The sequence below is a fragment of the Zonotrichia leucophrys genome, chromosome 9, assembly GCF_028769735.1.
Source record: "Zonotrichia leucophrys gambelii isolate GWCS_2022_RI chromosome 9, RI_Zleu_2.0, whole genome shotgun sequence".
NCBI lineage: Eukaryota > Metazoa > Chordata > Aves > Passeriformes > Passerellidae > Zonotrichia > Zonotrichia leucophrys.
This window is the reverse complement of record NC_088179.1, coordinates 1,468,010-1,487,584: the sequence shown is the minus strand read 5'-3', so window position 1 is coordinate 1,487,584 and position 19,575 is coordinate 1,468,010. Positions and strand designations below refer to the sequence as shown.

Below are 19,575 nucleotides of genomic sequence, written 5' to 3'. Positions count from 1 at the left end.
GTTCACAGCTTCCCAATTTGAATCCAGAGTTGTGAAAATGTGGAAACTGTGAAAATATGAGCTGCGAACCCTGGGAAGCTGGGAAGCTGCGAAGCAGGGAAATGGGTGGGGATTTGCAATCTCTCTTGAATGCAAAGGTTATAGATTCTGGTTGAAAACTTAATTCTCTGAGAAGTAAGTTTTTGTCACTACAACAGCAAGAGAAAGCCAAGGTGTCAGAATTGTTTTGGTTGTAGAAACCTTTCATTTCTTTACTCATAACTTCTGGCATCTTTGCATTTGAGGCAGAGTTCTTGAGGCCTGGCCTCTGCCAAAAGACAAATTTCCTTTGAGCAAAGCCAGTTGTCTTGTTTCTGAGCCTGGAAGTGAGAAGCAATAATAATAGTAATAAAACAGACTTCCATTTCATTTTATTTTTCTTTTGAATACTTTGCAACAAAAGGGTGTGAAAGGTGATGTTTCATGTAGGAGCAGCCTTGGTTGAGGAGCCGTGCCTTGCATTGGCCCAGGGAAAATTGAGTTTGACTTGTCTGAAGTACTGGTGTTGAAAGCCATCTGCTGGGCTTGGCGCTGTTGTGTCCCTCAGCTGGCAGGGCTGAGGAAGGACTCACCTGGCAGTGGCTCCTGAAGGGAACTTCTTGAAAGAGGGGAAGGGCAGTCATGGATTTAGCAGGTGACTTGCATGGATGTGTCTCTGGCTGGTACTGTCAAATTCCCAAGGCTCCAAGAGGCCGAGAACAGCCATGAGTTTTTCAGCACAGGTCTACAGAATCTGTAGCTGCTTTCTTGTGACTCAGAGTGGAAGCAAATCTGTCCTTTCAGAGGGGAGGACCCTCTGCAGAACCACCTCAGCTGTGCTGCTGCCCCCAGGCATGGCAGGGCAGTGGTGCCTCCTGGAGCCAGAAGGGCTTTAGAGCTGCAGCACTGGCTCCTTGGGAGCCTTTCCCTGCATCCCTGCCATTCCCAGGGTGACAGAGCCCTGTGCTGCAGTGCCACTGAGCCCTTTCCTTCCATCCCTGCCATTCCCAGGGTGACAGAGCCCTGTGCTGCAGTGCCACTGAGCCCTTTCCTTCATCCCTGCCATTCCCAAGGTGACAGAGCCCTGTGCTGCAGTGCCACTGAGCCCTTCCCTTCCATCCCTGCCATTCCCAAGGTGACAAAGCCCTGTGCTGCAGTTCATGGCTCGAGCCTGCTGCTGGCACAGAGAACGTGGTGGCACCAGAGCTCAGGGGCTCAGGGCTGTGTCCAGCTGTGACCTGGGTGAAGCTGCTCCATGGGCTCATGGGAGCCAGGGTAGACCCTGCAGTGGTGGCCAGGTGGGAGCTGACACATCCAAAGGGATATCCAAAAGATCCAAAGGGACCTGCTGGCCCTGTTACTGGGATCTCCTGGTAGCAGCAGTGGAGACTTGGAGCTCCCCATCACCTGAGGGTCCCCCACCCTCCATGGCTGCAGATAATGGGCTGCTCCCCCTCAAATAAATCATTCCCTCTACCTGAAATCAAGGTAGAGCCCAAACTGTGCCTCAGCAAGTTGTCTGATCCCAAGGCCCTGCACATCCTTAATCTGTGACACGTGCCTGAACGCATTACAAGGCTGGACATCAGCAGGCAGGGTGTTCAGGAGAAGATGCAGTGTTCCTGGGAGAGCTCAGCTGATACTGTACTAAGGAACAAGGACATTGCATCCCTTTTGACAAACCTCACTTCGTGCTACCTTCTGATGCTGCAAAATGGGCATTTAAATTCCCTGCCAGGTCAGCCATTCATCACAAACACGTGTAGACTTAATTGCTAATTAATTTTCCCTGGCTACTGTAGATTTTTTCTTCCCTCAGTGTGTGAAATCTAGAAGAACTTTGTTAGAACCAGCCACAGATGAATTGACTGTAATCAGTGTTCCCTCACTTGGGTGAGAAGTAACAGTTCATCAGCCCTTAATTAGCTCTGACTTTTCTGAGAGCAGTCTCCAATTTTTTGACAGGGAGATATATATCTTGTTTCTCTTGTAGCAAAACAAAGAAAGTAATTTTGCCTTGAATTGACAAATTGGGCTGTGTTTGTTGGTGTTTTCTTCCTCCTGATGGTGAGAGCAAAGCTGCATGTCTTACCTCAATTGCTGAGCAAATTGTTCAGTTCGTGTCTCTTGTCACACAGGAAAGAACAGTGATTGTACGAGGAGGGGAGTTTGAGCTCAGTTTAATTAACTTGTGAATGGGCAACCAGCAGTGTTTGGAGTGATACATTAAGGTAGGGAAGAGCTTTTAGATTCCTCTCATCAGAGAAACTTTGTGTTTTGTTTCTGTTGCAGGTGAGTGCAGCATCTCTTTTTATCAGTGTGATGGGATCAGCTTTTGTCTTTTTTCCCTATTGAGAACCCCCCCATTGCAAGGTCATAGGTGACTTTGATGCCCTGATACCTGGTGTCTGTCGGGAGAAATCCAGTTTTGGTGGGGAAGGTGCATGACCAGTCATTTGAGAGATGGAGGGATCCCAGTGAAAATGGTTGGAGATACAAACTTCCCACCCAGTCATGTTGAATAAGAACAAATTTCTGCCCAAAGGTCATTTGAAAACCAGTTTTTATTCAACATTCCAGATAACGGATTTTTACTTTCTACTTCTGCATAAGTAATTAAACCAGACTTCTGCTAACACCTAGTTTGCTCATAGTCTTTTAAAAACAAAAATCTCTTTGATCAAATCTGTTAAGCAGCACATTGTAGGGGCTGGAGAAGGCCAGGCTATTAATGTTCAGTGTTGCTTTGTTAAAATAGCACAGGAATTTTCAGTGTTAGCAACCTGTGGAGCAGATGCACAGGGTTCTTTTCACTTGGTCAGTTCACCTGTTAAGTTTTAGCTTCATTCAAATCTGAGAAACCAGTGAGAGGTTATTAATATAGGAAAGCTTGTATGGCCATTCTCAGTCTGTGAATATAAGCAAGATTTATGGATCTGAGCTTTACTAGTTCTACAATTTTAGAGATCTTTAATTGCAGTCAGCGCCATTCCCTCAAAAATACTTTGTTTAGTAAAACTTTGTACATGCAGTATGCATTTTTCAGGAGCTTCTAGCACCATGAGGGTAATTTATGTACCTAAATGCATGCTGTTTGATTTTAATTGAATAACGGTTTCTTTCCAACTAGAGCTTATCACACATCACCAAAAAAAAAAAAGTAGTAATTTAGATTTAAAGAATAGTTTAATCAGGTTTGCTTCAAAAAGACCCTAAAAGTACAAGTGTAATGGAAATTAAAATTATTATTTAAATTATTTTTCCTCTGACTAACTTCAATGATGATTAAAGTTGCTTGTGTAAATCTATTAATTGGATCAGGCCAATCCTGCTATGAGTTCCCTACTGTGCAGTCTCAGCCTGAAGGTAGCTGGCAGTTGGGATGATGGAAATACCTAAAGATGCTGGTAAGGGAGGAGTCAGATCTGTCATTCCTACCCTGCTGTGTGTAGCAAGAGTCACATTTCTGTCACATCTGAGACCACTGAACCAGGGGTGTAAAAGCACTCTGTTGTTTATGCTGGAACAAGAGCAGGATGCACGCCCAAGTAAGCAAATGGGCTGAGAAGCCCAGATAATGTTGGCCTTGGTTAAAAAGCACTGCCTTGGAGTCCCCAGGAAGATGTGCCTGTTCCTGACACTCACCTGAGCTCTGGCTGTGCCCAGAGCCAGCCTGGCTGCCACCACCAGGGATGTCCCTGGGCAGGCTTGGCATGTGCTGGCAGCCCTGCTTCATCTCACCAGGGCTTTGGCAGCTTAGGGTTTGTGTAAGCAATGCCAGCTGGGAGGAAAACTTATGAATGGCACTGTGACACCTTGAGGATTCAGAAAGAGACCCAGCTTTGCTTCCAGGTGAGACTGCCATTGGGGCCCAGACCAGTTCTCCAGCATGAAGGGGCAAGGGGAGGTTCCTCCTTCTGCCTTCATGGCTAGGGCTCAGTCCTGAGAGTGTGGGTAGAGCTGGTTGGAGGAGAAGCTCTGTTAGGGCCCTTCTCTGTTCTCAGGGTACTCAGTTGTGCTGCCCAATGACACAGCCTGCTGGATTCCAGCTTGTCTGGCTGATGCATCACCTCTCCTTTTCTCATCTTTCAGGTTATTTCCAGGATTTGTTGAACAAGTCAGAGAAGGCCCTTTATGATGCCTTTCCAAGCCTGTACGGAGAGTTGTACACTCAGAACGCGAAGGTGTTCAAGGACTTGTACAGCGAGCTGCGCCGCTACTACCGCAGCTCCAACATCAACCTGGAGGAGGCCCTCAACGAGTTCTGGACACGGCTGCTGGAGAGGCTCTTCAAGCTGCTGAACCCCCAGTACCACATCACAGACGAGTACCTGGACTGCATGGTCAAACACGCCGAGCAGCACAAGCCCTTCGGGGAGGTGCCCCGGGAGCTGAAGCTGAAGGCGACGCGAGCCTTCATCGCGGCGCGCTCCTACGCGCAGGGCTTCCTGGTGGGCAGCGATGTGGTCAGAAAGGTGTCCCAGGTATGCTGCTGCTCCCCTCTCCTCCATCCTCACCTCTTGGGAGGGGGGGTTGTTTTCCCTTGTTTTCATTGCAAAGCAAGCAGATGCTTCCCAGTTTTATAAAGATAACTAATCGTGTATTGTAAATCAAAGGTGACTCCAGCAAAGGGGAGAGATGTGACCATGGTCACAAGGGTTTGCAGGATGAGAGAGAGGTGAGAATGTTGACTCCATGATCAGAAGGCTTGATTTATTATTTTATGATGTATATACTACATTATTACTATACTAAAACGAAAAGGAAGGAAAAGTTCTCAGAAGGCTAGCTAAGCTAAGAATAGAGAAGAATGATAACAAAGATCTGTGTCTCGGCAGAGAGTGAGAGCAGCTCTGCTGTGAGTGGTCAGTAAATCCAAACATCCACAGGAGACCAATCCCAGATGCACCTGTTGCATTCCACTGCAGCAGATAACCATTGTTTACATTTTGTTGCTGAAACTTCTCAGCTTCAGCAGGAAAAATCCTAATGAAAGGATTTTAATAAAAAGATGTCTGTGACAGAGAGAGGATGATGCATCTGACTCCATCATAGAAGGCTAAAGAATTACTGTATTATACTGTACTATGTCCATTGTATCTAAACTGACTCTGCCCTGCACTCACTCTCACTCACAGCTGCTCACCCTGCACTCACCTCTCATTCTCTGGTGACTGTCCTGTGACAGTCCCACACACACCTGGCCCTGACGGGCCAAAGGAACAAAGCATCCTCACTTTAGGTGAACAGTCTCCACATTGCATTCTACTTTGGCACAACACAGGCACAGCAAGCGAGATCAGAATTGTGTTTTCCTTCTCCTCTGCTTGTCCCACAGCTTCTCTCTGCTCAGAGGGCAATGTGAATACCACACTCAAGGGTTACCCATCAGTGGGAGGGAGCAGCAAACCTGGACTTCTGCAGGCACTGCCATCAGCACTCAAACACTGAGATGTAACTCACAACAAATCAGTTTTTGCCTCATTTTAACCCCTGCAGCAGAGATGTCACTCAGCCAGGCTGTGAAGCCACTCTGCTGCCTGCCCAGATCACTTGTGCTTCCTGACGTGCCTCTAAATCACACTGCCATGTTTTCCTCCTTGATGGGCATGTGTGCAGAGCTGGATGGCCACGAGTGTGCTGGGAATACCGGCACAGGGATGTGTTTCAGAGGCTGGCACTGGGATCCTGTGGCTGTTTATGTAGCCTGGCTATTTGTACAGCTTCTGTGTACAGAGAGGGGGAGTTTGTAAAGTGCATTGGGATCCTCAGGGATGAAAGGTGCTATATAAATGTAAATTAATATGACTGAATCCAGGGTTCCAGAAGAAAGGAAATTGTCTGTATTCTTTACTGCAGAAACAGCCTTTCAGAGCCAGAAGAAAGTGATTGTCCTGAAACAAGATAGTCAGGCTTTCCACACAGGTAGCAAGGAGAAAATCCATCATTAAAAAAAAAAGGCTTGCATGCCTTATGTGGAGATGGGAATCAGCAGGTGTGAGAATCAGGGTGTGATGAAGCTGTGGATGCAGAAATGCAGAAGCACAATTCAGCTCCTCAGAAGGTACTGTGTGGTGACACGGAGCAGGGCACGGTCCCACTTAATGCAGCAAATCCAGGCTTTGATCTCAGGAAGGAACATTAATGTGGTAACAGTGACAAATGCTTTAATTTATCAATGTGGGACTATAAAACTGTTCAGCTACCCAAAAGCCTTTGTACATCTCATTAACATCACACTCTCCTGGCACTTAAGACACATAAAAGAGGAGAATGATGTAATTTCAGGGGGACAAAAGCAAAATACTTTTCATAAATCCTCTGAATGGCAGAGATTTCCAGCTCAATGGGCATGATCCTGCCTGTAGCTGAGGCTGGTGGGTAAAACAGGCTGGGAGGGAAACTGCAGGTATGGGATCAGCCAAGGGGAAGGACCTGAGATACCAACACGCAGCAGATTTTTCCCCCACCTTCATGTAGGCTTCTGGCCCACTGGATTTTGATTCTGGTTGCCCCTTTCTGAATTTTCCTTCTCTTGGGCATCACTTATCAAACAGGATGTGGGGAGCATGACAAGTCACAGATCCTCCTTTTCCCTCAGCTTCCTCCAGTCCATCCCTTCAGGATGGGGGGTTTTCCAGGAAGGTCCCAACAATTCCTCTCACTGGAGCCCTCCCTGGCACTGCAGTTAACCCAGTGTGTTGTTGTTGCATGAACTGAGTCAGAAAACCTCAGCACAGCCTTCTTGAGAGCTGATTTTGTTATGAGGACCAAAACTGGCTCATTTTCCCTGTCTTCTTTACCACCATTTTAGTTGTGGATTTACACTTGTGTCAAATAGATGTGGAGTGCTTGACTCAACCCACAGCTGGTGCCTTGGTTCTAGTAATTTTTCATGTTGTTCTGTACTTGTGACATCAGAAGAAGGTCAGAAACTGGAGTTCAACTTTCCTGTCAGCTGGTAGCAGCAGTCTTTAAGTTGGAATTTCATAAGGGGCACTGGCGAGGGTTTTGGTCAGGAGGACTGAGGGGGCCTGTTGAAATGAACACCTAGAAATAAATTAGCTAGCTTTGGACTTCAGGAAAAAATTGATTTTATTTATTTATTTATTTGCGAATCCCAGGAAAACTATAGATTTCTACTCCTGGTTTCAGCTTCTGGGACACCTCCAGTTCAGTGTATCCTGTCCCTGTCTCAGGTCCCTGTGCAGAGGCAGTGTCACTGGGCACTCCAGAGAAGGGCTGATGCTGTTTGCCAGAGCTCCTGGCTGTCTTTAAGTGGGGGAGAGCCTCCCTGCGTGAGCTACAGGCGTGGATTTCAGGAGATTTCTTTAATCCCTGCTCCCTCTTCACTGTGCCCACAGGGTGTTTCTTCCCCAGCCTTCAGCTGCCCCAGTCTCAGAGGAAGCCCAGGGATAGGAACAGGAGCCACATGTGGGAGCAGCCCCTCTGAGACCTGCTGGGCATAAATAGTTTGAGGGCAGAGGAGGAGAAAATGGCAGAGCCATTTTTCATCTTTACTGCCATCCAAGCTTTCAAGGCAAAGTCACCCTGACAGACTGCAGGCTCTGACACCAAGTCCTAAAACTTCTGATTGGTGCTTGCTGCACTGACCTGGCCTGGCACAGAGAGCAGGGGCAGTGCTGCCATCTGGGCTGGGACCGGGCTGGGCTTGGTGTGGCTCCGGCAGGGCAGGATGGAAGTGCAGGCTGGCACCCTGCCCTGACACACAGTGAGGGCATGCCTGGAGGGTCAGGGCAGCACCTCTGTGTTCATGGGCAGGTTCTGTGTTCCTGTAGCTGTGCTTTCAGCACAAATTGCAGGATTTCATCTAAGTTGCACAATGCCAAGTGAGTTTTTCATCGCTGGCATGAAGTAGCAGCCACCAAAACAGCAGCAGCCACAAAATCCCCAGTGCAGGGCACTTGAGGAAGGAGTTCCCCCAGGGATGCTGCGTGCCAGGGTGACAGAGAACACATCTCCCAGTTCTGTTTAGGATCCTGGTCGTTGGCTGTGAGATTGGCAGCTGCCCAAAACCAGCATTTGCTCCAGCTCTGAGCATCATGCAAACAGGAGAGGGGCTCGTGCTGGTGGAGTCGCTGCCTGCCAGCTGCTGCCCTGAAACCCTCCCTCACTCACTGCTGCCCTGAGCTCCTCCCTCCTTGCTGGAGCTGCTGTGCACACTCCTGGGACAGACATGCTGGAAGTGACCTGGGATGCTGCAGGAGTGGGAGAGCAAAGCTGGGACAGAAGGAAAGGCAAGGGCTGAGAGGTAACCCTTGATAAGCAGCAGCAGAAAGCCCTGAGGGAGAGGCAGGGTGACAAACAGTGGTGGCTGTGACCCTGGCTGGGTTTGTCCCGTGCTGCTCTCACTGCTCAGCCCCCCTGGGTCAGTGGTGCTGCAGAGTGCCCTGGGGACAGGGGCACACAGGGCACTGCCCAGTCTGTGCTGCATTCCTGCATCCCTGGGCACTCAGGAGAGCTGCCCTGGGCAGGCCAGAGTGCCCAGAGCCCTCCAAGCTCCCTTGCAGCCCTGGCGACAGCCTGTGCCTGTCAGGAGAGCACACACGTGATGTTCCATTTCCAAAGGCAGCCGGAGGAAGTGATTTGAAATGAATTTTGCTTATCAGTCAGAAAATGAGTTATTACGACAATCTTTCCTTTGCTGGGTCTTCATTGGTTCTTGTTTCTAAATTTTAAGTTTTCCCAAGGTAGTGGAGATTGATGTGAAGCAAGACCAGCTACATAAGCAAGAAACATTTACTCAAATAATCGATTTTAATTGCTGTTTGCATTTCCTTTTCTCAGTAGATGTTCTTAAGGCTGGTTCTCATTTGAGTTTGAAACAAAATACAATGATTTTCTTTATAAGCTTTTTCACTAAATGCTGTATTTCATTTCACCAATGAAAGTTGAAGTCAGCTATCAGTACATTTTTATTTAGCCAATACTGTGTTTCACAACCTATTTCAGTCTTATTTTTTTAAACTTTTCTGTTAGTATAAGGTACATGGCAGCTTTTCTATTTACCACATGAGTAATTTTTAAACACATGGTGGGTCAGTCTGGAAACCAAATTCCAATTAAAAAGTCCTAAAAATAGATTTTTAGAAATGTTTTTAATGGTTAAGTGAATGTGCTGATAGGACATATGGAAAATAATGTTTATCTAAACATGTTTTGCATTTCCAACAAGTCAATTACATAACAAAGACAGTATGGTCCTCATGTCCTTTAAGACTGCAGCCATCTTTCATACCCACTGTTTTCCACAGCTTGAAAGGACATATTTCACTTCTGTCTTTCAGCTTTCAGTTGCTTTTCTGGTGAAGTAGAAATAAAATTGATCTTACTGAATGAAACAAAGATAAAATCTTCTTCTCCCACCTATGAAACCCTTGTGCTAAAGCATCTCAAGAGCAGTGAACTCTGTTGCCATGGCTTGGTGGGACATCTCCATCCTTTCAGTGACTGATCTTTTCTGAGAGCATCAGCAGCAAGCACACAAATCCATAAATAACATGTTATTTCTTTTAAAGGATTTCACTTCTGTAAAAGTATTCATCATTTATCTAAATTGGCTTCCTTTTGATCCTGAGAAGTCAGGGTTAGTGTTTGTAAGTAGATGTTATGAGAGTGTTGTTCCACAGCAGTGTTGAGTGGCAATACCCTCATATCCCCACTTTTATTTCCTTGTCCCTGGCTGTTATCCCAGCTCTGGCTTTGGAGCTGTATTGTGGCAGTGAGCTCCCTGAGTGGGGAATAATGTGCTCCATGATTTCAGAAGGCTGAACAAATGCTTTATTAAGCTATACTGTATTATACTGCACTATTACTGTACTAAAGAAAAACCTGTGACCCTTACAGACAGCCACAACACAGCTTTCACCTAATTGGTCAATCAATCAAAACACCATCATCAGAGTCCAATTAAGAAATCCCTTTTGGTAAACAATCTCCATAACACATTCTACATGTGCCAAACAACAGATGCAGCAAGTGAAGATAAGAATTGTTTCCCTTCTTTGTCTGAGCTTTCTCACAGACTTTCAGCTTCCCAGGAAAATCCTGGGAGAGAGAATTATGTCTCTCCCTGTTCAAAGAATATGTGGATGCCCCAGAGCTGTGCAGGTTGGCATGGCAGAGATGTGTGGGTTTGTGTCCTGCAGAGTTTCCCTGTGGCAGCAGGGAGCAGCAGGACCCAGGTGCTGGTGTCAGCAGCAGGAGGGGATGTGGGAGGGTGCAGGGCTGCAGCTCACCACAGCCAGGTACCAACAGCAGCTGCTGGAGCAGCCTGGGCTTTTCTTTGGTTTTCCTTCCTGTCGTTGCAAACCACTGGTGAGGCTTTCCAAAAATGAGCTGTCAGTGGTTGTGCTGGACATCTGTGATGCTGCAGCAATCAACAGGCTCAGCAGCAATCCACAGGGTGCACAAAGCCCCAGGGAGCCTTTGCAGGATTGGCTGTGCTTCAGGAGGGCTGAAGGGCCAAGTGGGAACCCTGCAGTGCTGCAGACACCCCTTCCTGTGAGCCAGCTGAGGCTCCAGGCTGAGATAAACCCTTGACCTTGAGGGAGTGGTCCTGCAGCAGCTACCTGGCACAGCTGCCCAGCCCTGCCCACAGCTGGGTGACCTTGAAGGGTGCTGGGCCTGCCCTTCCTTGCCAAGGGAAGTGTCCCCTCTGCTGAAGTGCCTCGTGTTTTCTTGCCCAGTCAGCTGTCCCTGGCAGTTTGTATGTGAGATTGCAAGGCTGAAACCATTTTAGAGCTAAGTTCCAGTCAGCCCAATTCCCCCTGCAAACCCAGGAGTTTAATATCCCTTTCCCTGAGCTGGCTGTGCTCCCTGCATCATCACCCTGCCACCAGCTGCCTTCTTGCTTTAAACACCTTGGTACAGCAGCCCCACACACACCACTGCTCCTTTCCAGCACTGCTGGGGAGGGAATTTTGTAATAACATTGGAATTTTTTCAGATAGATTCAGATCAAGCTGGATGAGAAGCATGCAGTCTTGAATACATCCTTATGTATTTCACATATTACTTTTCAGTATTTCTATCCCTTATTATGTTTCAATCACAGCCCTTCAGGGATAAAAACCCATAGGTGTTCTGAATAGAATAGAAATAATGCAGGAAAGTAGATATATGTCTCCCATATTTACCTGGTGGTTAAAAGTCAATTGAATCTAGTTTTCAAAGGATTGAAAATTGTACCGGCTGGAAATACCTGTGTTAAATGAGCAGAGCAGGGAGTGTGTGGAACAGGCAGGTGTTGGCTTGCAGTATTATCCTCTGGAGGGAGAGGACATGGCAGCAGTCTGTCTGTCTATGTGGATCTCTCTCTTTTTAATATCTGAAGGCACTTAGGTGCTAGACAGGAATCTAAAGACAGACTCTCCCAATTAGCTGTGGGTGCTGCCTCTGGAGCCATTGTCACTGCCCTCTGCAGGTGCCCTCACCACTGCCTGGAGGGAGATGGGAACAATGTTCCTCCCTGTTTTGCTGCCCCAGTTTGCCTCGATTACACTAGCCATCATATTTAATTTTTTTTTTCCTGAGTCTGCAGAATGGCCATGTGGCTGCTGGGCTGGCAGGGCTGGACCCAGGCAGTCTGTCTGGCCTGAGGCCCAACAGCAGCTCTGGTGTGCTGGAGCATGAAGGGCACGGATTTGGCATCAGCCTCCATCCTCCCTGTCCCTCCCACAGCGAGCACTGATCACACAAGGGTGACAGCAGGAGGGGCCCTGAACTCTGCTGGCATTTTCTGTGTCCCCTGTGCCACCAGAGCCAGCACAGCCACCCCCAGCACGCTGTGCCTGTGCCCTGCTCGCCCCTCATCCCTGCCAGGTTTGGGAACTGGGTGGATCCTGAATGATGGGCTTGGTGATGCTCAAACCTCACCGTGCTCCAAGGACTCGTGGCTGTGCATTTATGGAAGGAAGATGCAAAATAATGACTGAAGTGATTATACAATTCATTAGACTTTGAAAGAATCATATTTCTGTCAGCCCTGCAGCTGTTTCTTTTAGAGTTTCACTCTGAAAAATGGGAAAGCTTGGTTCATTTAACACACATCAAGGTGCTAATTACATCAGGGCTGGCATAAACATGCACAAGGCAGCTGCTGACCATGTGCTGGAGGGAGCAGGGTGTGCTCCCCACAGCAGCTCCCCTGCACCAGCCCAGGGCTGGCACACCTGCAGCTCCCCTCCTGTCACTAGAGAAACTGGGCACTGACTGCCCAGTGAGTGGAGCAGATTTCCAGTTATGCACGTGGAAGTGCAAAGAGCATCAGAGCCCTTCTGGGTTTTGATCATAATATTTGAGGGTCCCTCCACGAGGAGACTGTAAAAGTGAAATGTTCCCAGTGTGAAATGGGCACATGGCAGACAGCTCTGACCACAGAGCTGGCCAGCTCCCCTGTGAGACACAAACCTCTCCTCAGAGTGCTGGTTTGTTCCAAAAGAGAGCAGGGCTGGCTTTCTGAGCCCATTCCTGGGCTGCTGGGCATCCCACAGGAAGCTCAGGAGCACTCCTCACTGCTGGCCCAGCAGGATCAGCTCCTCTGCTTGACCTGTTTCTGTAGCTGCTGTTCTTCACACTGACGGCTTTATCCCAGCTGTAGGATTCCAGCCAAGGGATTTGGGGTAATTGGAGTGGCTTTGAATACCTGCCTGCATTTCCCAGCACACACAGCCTAATCTGTGGCTTGAAGAGCTGACCTGCTTTCCCTTAGACACTGCCATGAAAGGTTTTTTCACAGCTGGCAGAACTTCCCTCTCCTGCCTTTACAAATCCCATGAGTGAGGGTGCCAGGAATGGCTCAGCCTTTGTGGCTGCTTCAGCCCCAGCCCTGGGGAGGTCTCCAGCTCCAGGTGCTCCTGCCTCCGGTGCCTGCCTCTGAGACCTGCCTGTGTCTGCTGGCTCCAGAGCATCCCTTGCTTTGGAAACCTACATTTCCTGATGTCACTGGGTTTGACTGCTGCTTCTGGAGGTTAGAATGGCCATTCAGATAGCAAGGCCTTCTACCTGGGAAAACAGACCTGAGAGTCAGTGCAGGCACATTTTGACAGATATCTGACACATCTGGAGCTGTTTTGTTTCACCCCAACCAACCCCACACCAAACCAAAACCACAGGTCCCAGTGCCCACCTTGGGTCTGCACTGCTCCTGGGACATGAGAGCCAGGCTGGGAATTGGAGAGCAGCCACGGGGCAGGGACATGGTCAGTGTGGGAAACACCAACTCCACAGCACAGAGAGCTCCCTGCAGGCCACCCTCACACTGCCTTGGGTGGGATTTGTAGAGGGACCAGAGCCCAGAGAACATCACCTCCACCAGCAGTGCTAAGGACCAGCTCAGCCTCAGCCCTGCATCAGCTGCCCTGCCCCTGTCCCTCTGACATCTGGGGGCTGTGACAGCACTTCCAGCAGCCTGCAGTTCTCACCCAGGCTGGCCTGGCTCTCCATCCCCACATCTCTCCACTCTACCTAACCCTGCTTCCCCTGGGAAGCAAGGCACAGATGGCTCACAGCAGCCTGGGGGGAATGTGCGAGGGGAGAAGGGGGGTAGGAAAAATACCAGCAAGAGCTCAACTTATTTTATTGGTGTTAAATGCCTTTCAGATGTACTTAAAGGTCCCTGAAGGCCAAGGAGTCCAGTCACATTGCAACTAGGCTGCAGGTTCTCATTTGCTTTTAAGCCAGGCTTCAAAAGGAGAAAGGATTTGGGGTCAGATAATTCTTTTATTCCTTTTTTTTTTTTTTTTATCTTTCCTTTGTTTGAAGCCACTACTTCAAAAGCAGCATCTGCAGCTTGGCTGCAGGCTCTGGGTGCCAGAGGAGCTGCCCATCTCCTGCTGGGCCCAGAGGAGCCCTGCCACTGGCCCTGGGCTCAGTCCCATGCCTGGAGGGCATCCTGAGCCTGACAGCAGAGCCCAAACACTCTGTGCTGCTCTGGCTGGAGCTTGGTGCTGCCACTGGGGGAAGGATTGTCCAGGTACCTGTGGCTTCCTGAAGCTCCAATTTTCTCCAGCTCTCAGGAAGCTGGGATGGGAAGGAAGGATCATTGCTTGACCCTGTGACTGCAGAATGTGACAGAGCTGCTCCCAGCATTAATATCTCTTCACTTCCATGAGGCTTTCCTCTCTGCATCCCACAGTTTGGTCCTTCAGACACCTTTTCAGGAAATAATTGACTTGTATAAAGAAATGGTTTTTGGGGTGAGGAGGGTGTAGCAGCTTTTAGCTGTGTGTGAGTCAGGTCATCACTTCCATGGTCCTTTCATGCCCCAGTACAGCCCAGGGTATTTTTGGAGGCTTTGGATATTTTTGAAGCACTAGACATTAAGGTAATAACAGAAAATGCCTCTCCTCTTTGCCCCTCTGTTCTTCTGTGAGACCTCTTAAAACCAGGTCCCAGTTGAGAAGAGTAAAATCCCTGCCAGTGTTGCAGGCTGAGCAAGGTCTGGGGTCAGGAATTGCAGCCCTCTTTGCACCAAATCTTACACTGCAAAAAGAGCCCTGCAGGTCAGTGGGTGCTGTTTGGGAAATCAGCACAGAACCTGGGCAGGAGCTTCAGAACAGACCACCGTGGGGCTGAGGGAGAAGTGTTCCATGGCTCCAGATGATGTGCTCTTGTTATCTCTGAGCATCTGCAGGTGTGCAGACGTGGGTAACGTGGGCTGAACGTGCAAATCACAAGTTTGATTTGTTCTTCACAGGCACAGAGGAAGGATGGGAAGGTTTTATCCTCTGTTCTGGAGAAATGTAGCCCATTTTGGCCAGAGTGCTTCTGTGTCCTGTGGGCTCTAAAGGCCTGGCCATGGCCAGAGCTGGCAGCACTCAGGTGTCTCTGGGCCCTCGTTGCAGGGCTGTCTCATGCATTGGAGCTGCCTGCTTGCCCATCTGCAAGTACTTTGTCCTCCCTGTATTTGTGCTTCAGAAAGTTTATAATGGTTCTAAAGCTGTGTTTAGGTGCTGTGAAGGGTAACTTTGCTCTCCTGAAGTGCAGAGGGAGAGAGTTGGTGACTTCTTGTTATCCTCCAGCCTCCTGTGTGTCTGTGATTCTCTGCCTGGAAAGCATGTTAATAAACTACATGGCAGGAGCCTTTTTTTTTCTTTGTTAAAAGCCTTTCACACTGAATGTTTTCTAAATTGGCTGGGGGGTGGCAAGGAACCCAGTTAGTGCCTAATCCCCCAGCCCATCCTCTCAGCAAATGGCTTGTGAAAGTCATTAATTTCACTGTAATTGATTTAAACGTTGCTCAGGAGGAGGAAGAATTAAGGAAACCAATGCCACTCTGAATAGAGAATTATGTGTTCTCAATTTTCTGTCAAATTATCTCCCCACGTGCCTGTTGTGTGCTGAGCAAACACTGTGCCAGGGAGTCCCACAGCAAATCCCAGCTCACAGAACCTGAGATGAGCTCCAGCACCAGGGCAGGAGAGCCTGCAAAGGGCTTGGGTGGCTCCACCACCAAAACATGGGCACATGAGGCTTTGGGAAGCGGCCATGGAGAAGCACAGAGCTGGAGCTGCTGACAGCCTCCTTGAAATGGCACTGCTTGTGGTGGAACTGGGCTTTTTATGAGGCAGCCACCTGTTCCCCTTGCATTAGTCATTGCTACTACTGGATCCCCAGCTGTAAAGTAGTTTTAATTAAAATTATTTATTGCTCAGTAAGATTTCTCCCCTATTTTGGGTGTATCTTAGAAGATAACATTTTTTCCTTATCACTTCATCACTGGGCTTACACTTCAAAGGACTGTATCTGTGGATGTCACTGTGATCAGAATAGAGGATGTGGTTTTTAGCTGAGCCGTGACGTACAATCAGTGTATTTTTAAGCTGAGCTTAGCTTTATTTTGCATTTTTATTTATACCTCTGACAACTGAATGAGTGCCCTGGCTCCAAGCCATATCTCTCAATAATAATGATCTTTTCTTCAGATTCTTGGGAAGTGGCTTCCCCACCGTATTGTGCATGTTCTCTTGACATCTTAATGCAGTTTCTAGGTCACTGAGCTAAGAAAAGACTTTAGGTGCCACTAAAGCCTCCTTAAAGGAGAACCAGCCACAGGCTGGCCAGCGTGATGGCACTTAGAGAAATCAATTATTGTCATGTACTCCTTCACGCTGTGCCAGATCAGTTAAAGCTGGAGCAGTGTGATCAGGTTTCCCTCCCTCTGCAGGACTTTCCATGCCCCTGCCCTCAGACCACCTGTGAGAATGGATGTTGCTCATGCACCCATCAGGTGTTCAGGTCTGTATGGGAAGCTGAGGACTCCCTGCAGGTCTCACCTGGCACCCGCTGGGCAGGGGTAACTCAGTGTTTCAGAATCCTGGGAAGGCTGAGGGGTGACAGCAGGAGCACTGGGGGGTGAAGATGTCTCAGTGTGCAGGTGGAGGTTGGTCTGGCCTTTTCCAGCCTGGAGAAACTGCTTCACTGCCTCTGGGGGAGTTCACCTGGGAGGAGCTGCCAGGGAGGGAGGGGTGTGTGTGTCCCCAGGAGCTCCTCTCCCCACTGCCCTGCTGGAGCTGTGTGCCCAAGGAGGGCAGGAGAGCTGCAGTGCCCCCTGCTTGTGGTGTTGGATCCTCAGCCCCTCCAAACTGGGGCTGGCATTCCCCTGTGTGGATACTGCATGGATGAAAAAAACCTGGAAGCTCACATCAGCAAACTAATCCATGAGCACCCCGAGATGTTTGAAGGACTCTGTTCCTTATATGCTTCAAGTGCCCCAAAGAGAAGGTGCAGGATCAGGGCTGGGAGGGTTCTGGTAGCCCCAAGCCCTCTCTCTCTGCTGTCCTGTGTGGAGCAGTAGTCCATGGGCTGGATGGAACAGTGAGAAACTGAGCTCTGGCCAAGCGAAACACAGAGAAAATATTTGGTGTGGTTCCTCTTCCTGCTCCCTTAACCTTCCTTTTCTCAGTTCACCCCTGCAGCCTGTGCCAAAGAACTGCTGCTGCCAACAGGACAGGCTGGGGTCCTTCTCTGGGGAAAGGGAGTGGAGCCTGGTGTCTTGCACCTGCACAAATTAATATGTATCCTTTCTGCCAGGAGATGAGGCTGAACACTCGACACCTGCCAGACTGAACAGAGCAGTGCTGGTGATGGATGGTCACCTGCTCGTCCTCAGAGGAGGCTGTGGGGCCAGGCCCCACTCCTGGGGCAGTGGGACACTGCACTGTCCTGCAGGAGACAAAGCCACCTTGTGAGAGGGACAGACTGCCAGTGCACCCTCTGGCATCCAGAAACTGAGGTGCACAAGTACGTTTTTTTCCCCCCATGCTCTCAGGAGTTGAAACTGAGCTCAACTGAATGCTGGCTGCACTCACTGCCCCAAGGCAGTGGCAGCATCCCAGAGGAGCTGCAGGGCCACGGACACGGGGGTGTGGCTGGTGATGGGCACTGTGGCTGGTGATGGGCCCTGTGGCTGGCGGCAGTGGCATGGGCAGGAGGACAGAAGGCAGCTCTCTGCAGCACAGGGCCTTGGAGATGCTTTTTTAAGCCAAAATCTGTCTCTTGCCTCTCCCAGTGCCTGCCATGGGCTCTGGCAGGGTATCAGCAGCTTTGTGTCCTTGCTGGTGGCTGTCCTCTCAGCCTGGGGGGGCTGACCCACAGCGCTCAGGGGTGCTTCCTGCAGGCAGAGCTGTGTTCCTGTTTTCCAGAATATTTCCCTCTGCTCCAAACATCTGCTCAGTGCAACCAGGGCTGTGGGAACGGCACATGGTGGGATGCTCTGGCTGCCCTCAGTGCTGTGGGAAGCCCCACATTTCAGGACTCAGCTGTGCCCCAGGTCCCAGTTTGTGCAGTGGGAGGTGACAGTGCCCATGGCCACAGCTGGATGAGCAGAACGAGCAGCCATGGGCTGTGCCAGGAGCTGATGGCCTGGACAAGCTACAAGATTGGGTTGTGAGTGTCACCGTGTCATGTTGGTGATTGCTGTGCCTGGGGAAGGGGAGGTCACAGCCCCTTTCCTGTCTGCATCCCTGCTTTTTGTGTGAGTGCTCTGCTTTCAGAAGGTCTGGAGCTACAGCCTGTGCTGGCATGCACCGTGCTCTTACCTGGTGTCTTTTCAGCCGTGGTTATTGAAACCCTGAGGTGAAAAATGAGCTGCTCCTTTGTTAGCCTGTCCCTGTGCTTTGTTGCAGTGCTGAGGCAGCGGTGGTTGCGCTGTTCTGTGTGAAGGTGCAGTGTGTGTGTGATGCGGCAGGACAGAGCCTCCATCTCCTGGTGGCACAGGCACATGGCAGCCGGCTCTGCCTGCAGGAGCTGTCCAGGACAGGGACCCAGCGCTGGCCCAGGAGGCTGAGGGAGGATTTGGGGTGTGGGAGGTTCCTGCCAGGCCCAGCCCCTCTAGCTCAGGTTTATCCTCAGTCCCCTTGGGCTGCAAGGCCAGGGAAGCAGGCTCTGCTTGGATTCTCTCTCCAAAACTTAGAAATTTTTGCCCTCATCCTGAAGAAGATTCTCACAAGGTTATGTTAGTGCATTCCTGCCCAATGAAGCCTCAGCACCATGCAGCGTATTTTTCCAAGGTTTACTGGAAGTGAGGAGCTACCACACAGGCAGTTTCAGGAGAGGATAGCTTAGGGATTTTCTCTGATACAGCCACTGGTACTGGGCTCAGCAGGTTCATACTCTCCCAAGGGTACAGAACTGAATCTGGAGTCCCCCAGAATGCCACATTCAAAGTATTTTTCACAAGTAGTAAAGAAATTCTCAGCACTGCAGCTGCAGCTGGAGGCCCAGGGATTTCTCCTTTCAAGATTTGCCCCTTCTGTCACTTTTCTCCCCTCTGGGCTCCTTGTGAGTGTCAAGTATCTGGAACAAAGGGAGACTTCATACAGACATTCAGTTTCTGTTTTGTAAATTATTTTAAAAGATTTACAAGGAAATTGCAAATGGATCTGAGCAAAGACAGGAAATGACCACAAAAGAGAAAAGAACAAGACAGGGTGAGGTGGAGCAGTGCCAGCAGCCCTGCGGGCACTGCCAGGCTGTTATTCACCCCTCAGTGCACTGCCAGCCCTTGCCCACGGCAGCTGGGGACACTGGCCCGTGGCTGATGGGCCGGGGGACACTGCTGTGCTGCTCAGGCTGTGGCCCTGCTCTCTGCTGGCTCTGTGGTTTAATTTAAGGTGGCAGAGCCACCTCCAGAGTCCTGCAAACAGCCAGCTGCATGTGCAGGGCCTGTGAGCTGCTGGCACAGCGTGCCTTGGCCCAGGCCTGCCTGCAGTTCCTGAAGTGCTCACAGAGAGCCAGCACTTCCCTGTGTCAAGAGCTCTCACATTTGAATTGTGCAAGTCTTCCCCCAAGCCTGTTCTGCTTTTCCAAGGATGCCACCTGGTTCTGTGTCCAGGGCCTCACGGTGCACCCCCGGTAAGCTGGAGGTGCAGTGTGTGGGGACACGTGTGTCTTCAGGACAGTGGCGGGGAACCTTCCAGAAGGGGCATGGTGGTGGCACTGATGGCATACATGCACCGTGTCAGGGTCCAGGTCACAGCTGGTGGACAGCCCAAGATGTCCTTGTGGCCACCAGGCCTGGCTGAGCGGGTCGTG

General features: G+C 49.8%; 1 protein-coding gene across 2 annotated transcripts in view; it reads left to right on the top strand.

Moving 5' to 3' along the window:
- Positions 1–19,575, top strand: part of GPC1 (glypican 1) — a 208,111-nt gene that overhangs the window by 174,653 nt on the left and 13,883 nt on the right. For both annotated transcript variants that reach the window (XR_010441317.1, XM_064720557.1), the window contains exon 3: positions 4,111–4,502. Coding sequence is in view for 1 of the 2 variants with exons in the window: in XM_064720557.1 (XP_064576627.1) it covers positions 4,111–4,502 (392 nt within the window). In the remaining variant the exon portion in view is untranslated. The remainder of the gene's footprint in view (positions 1–4,110; positions 4,503–19,575) is intronic.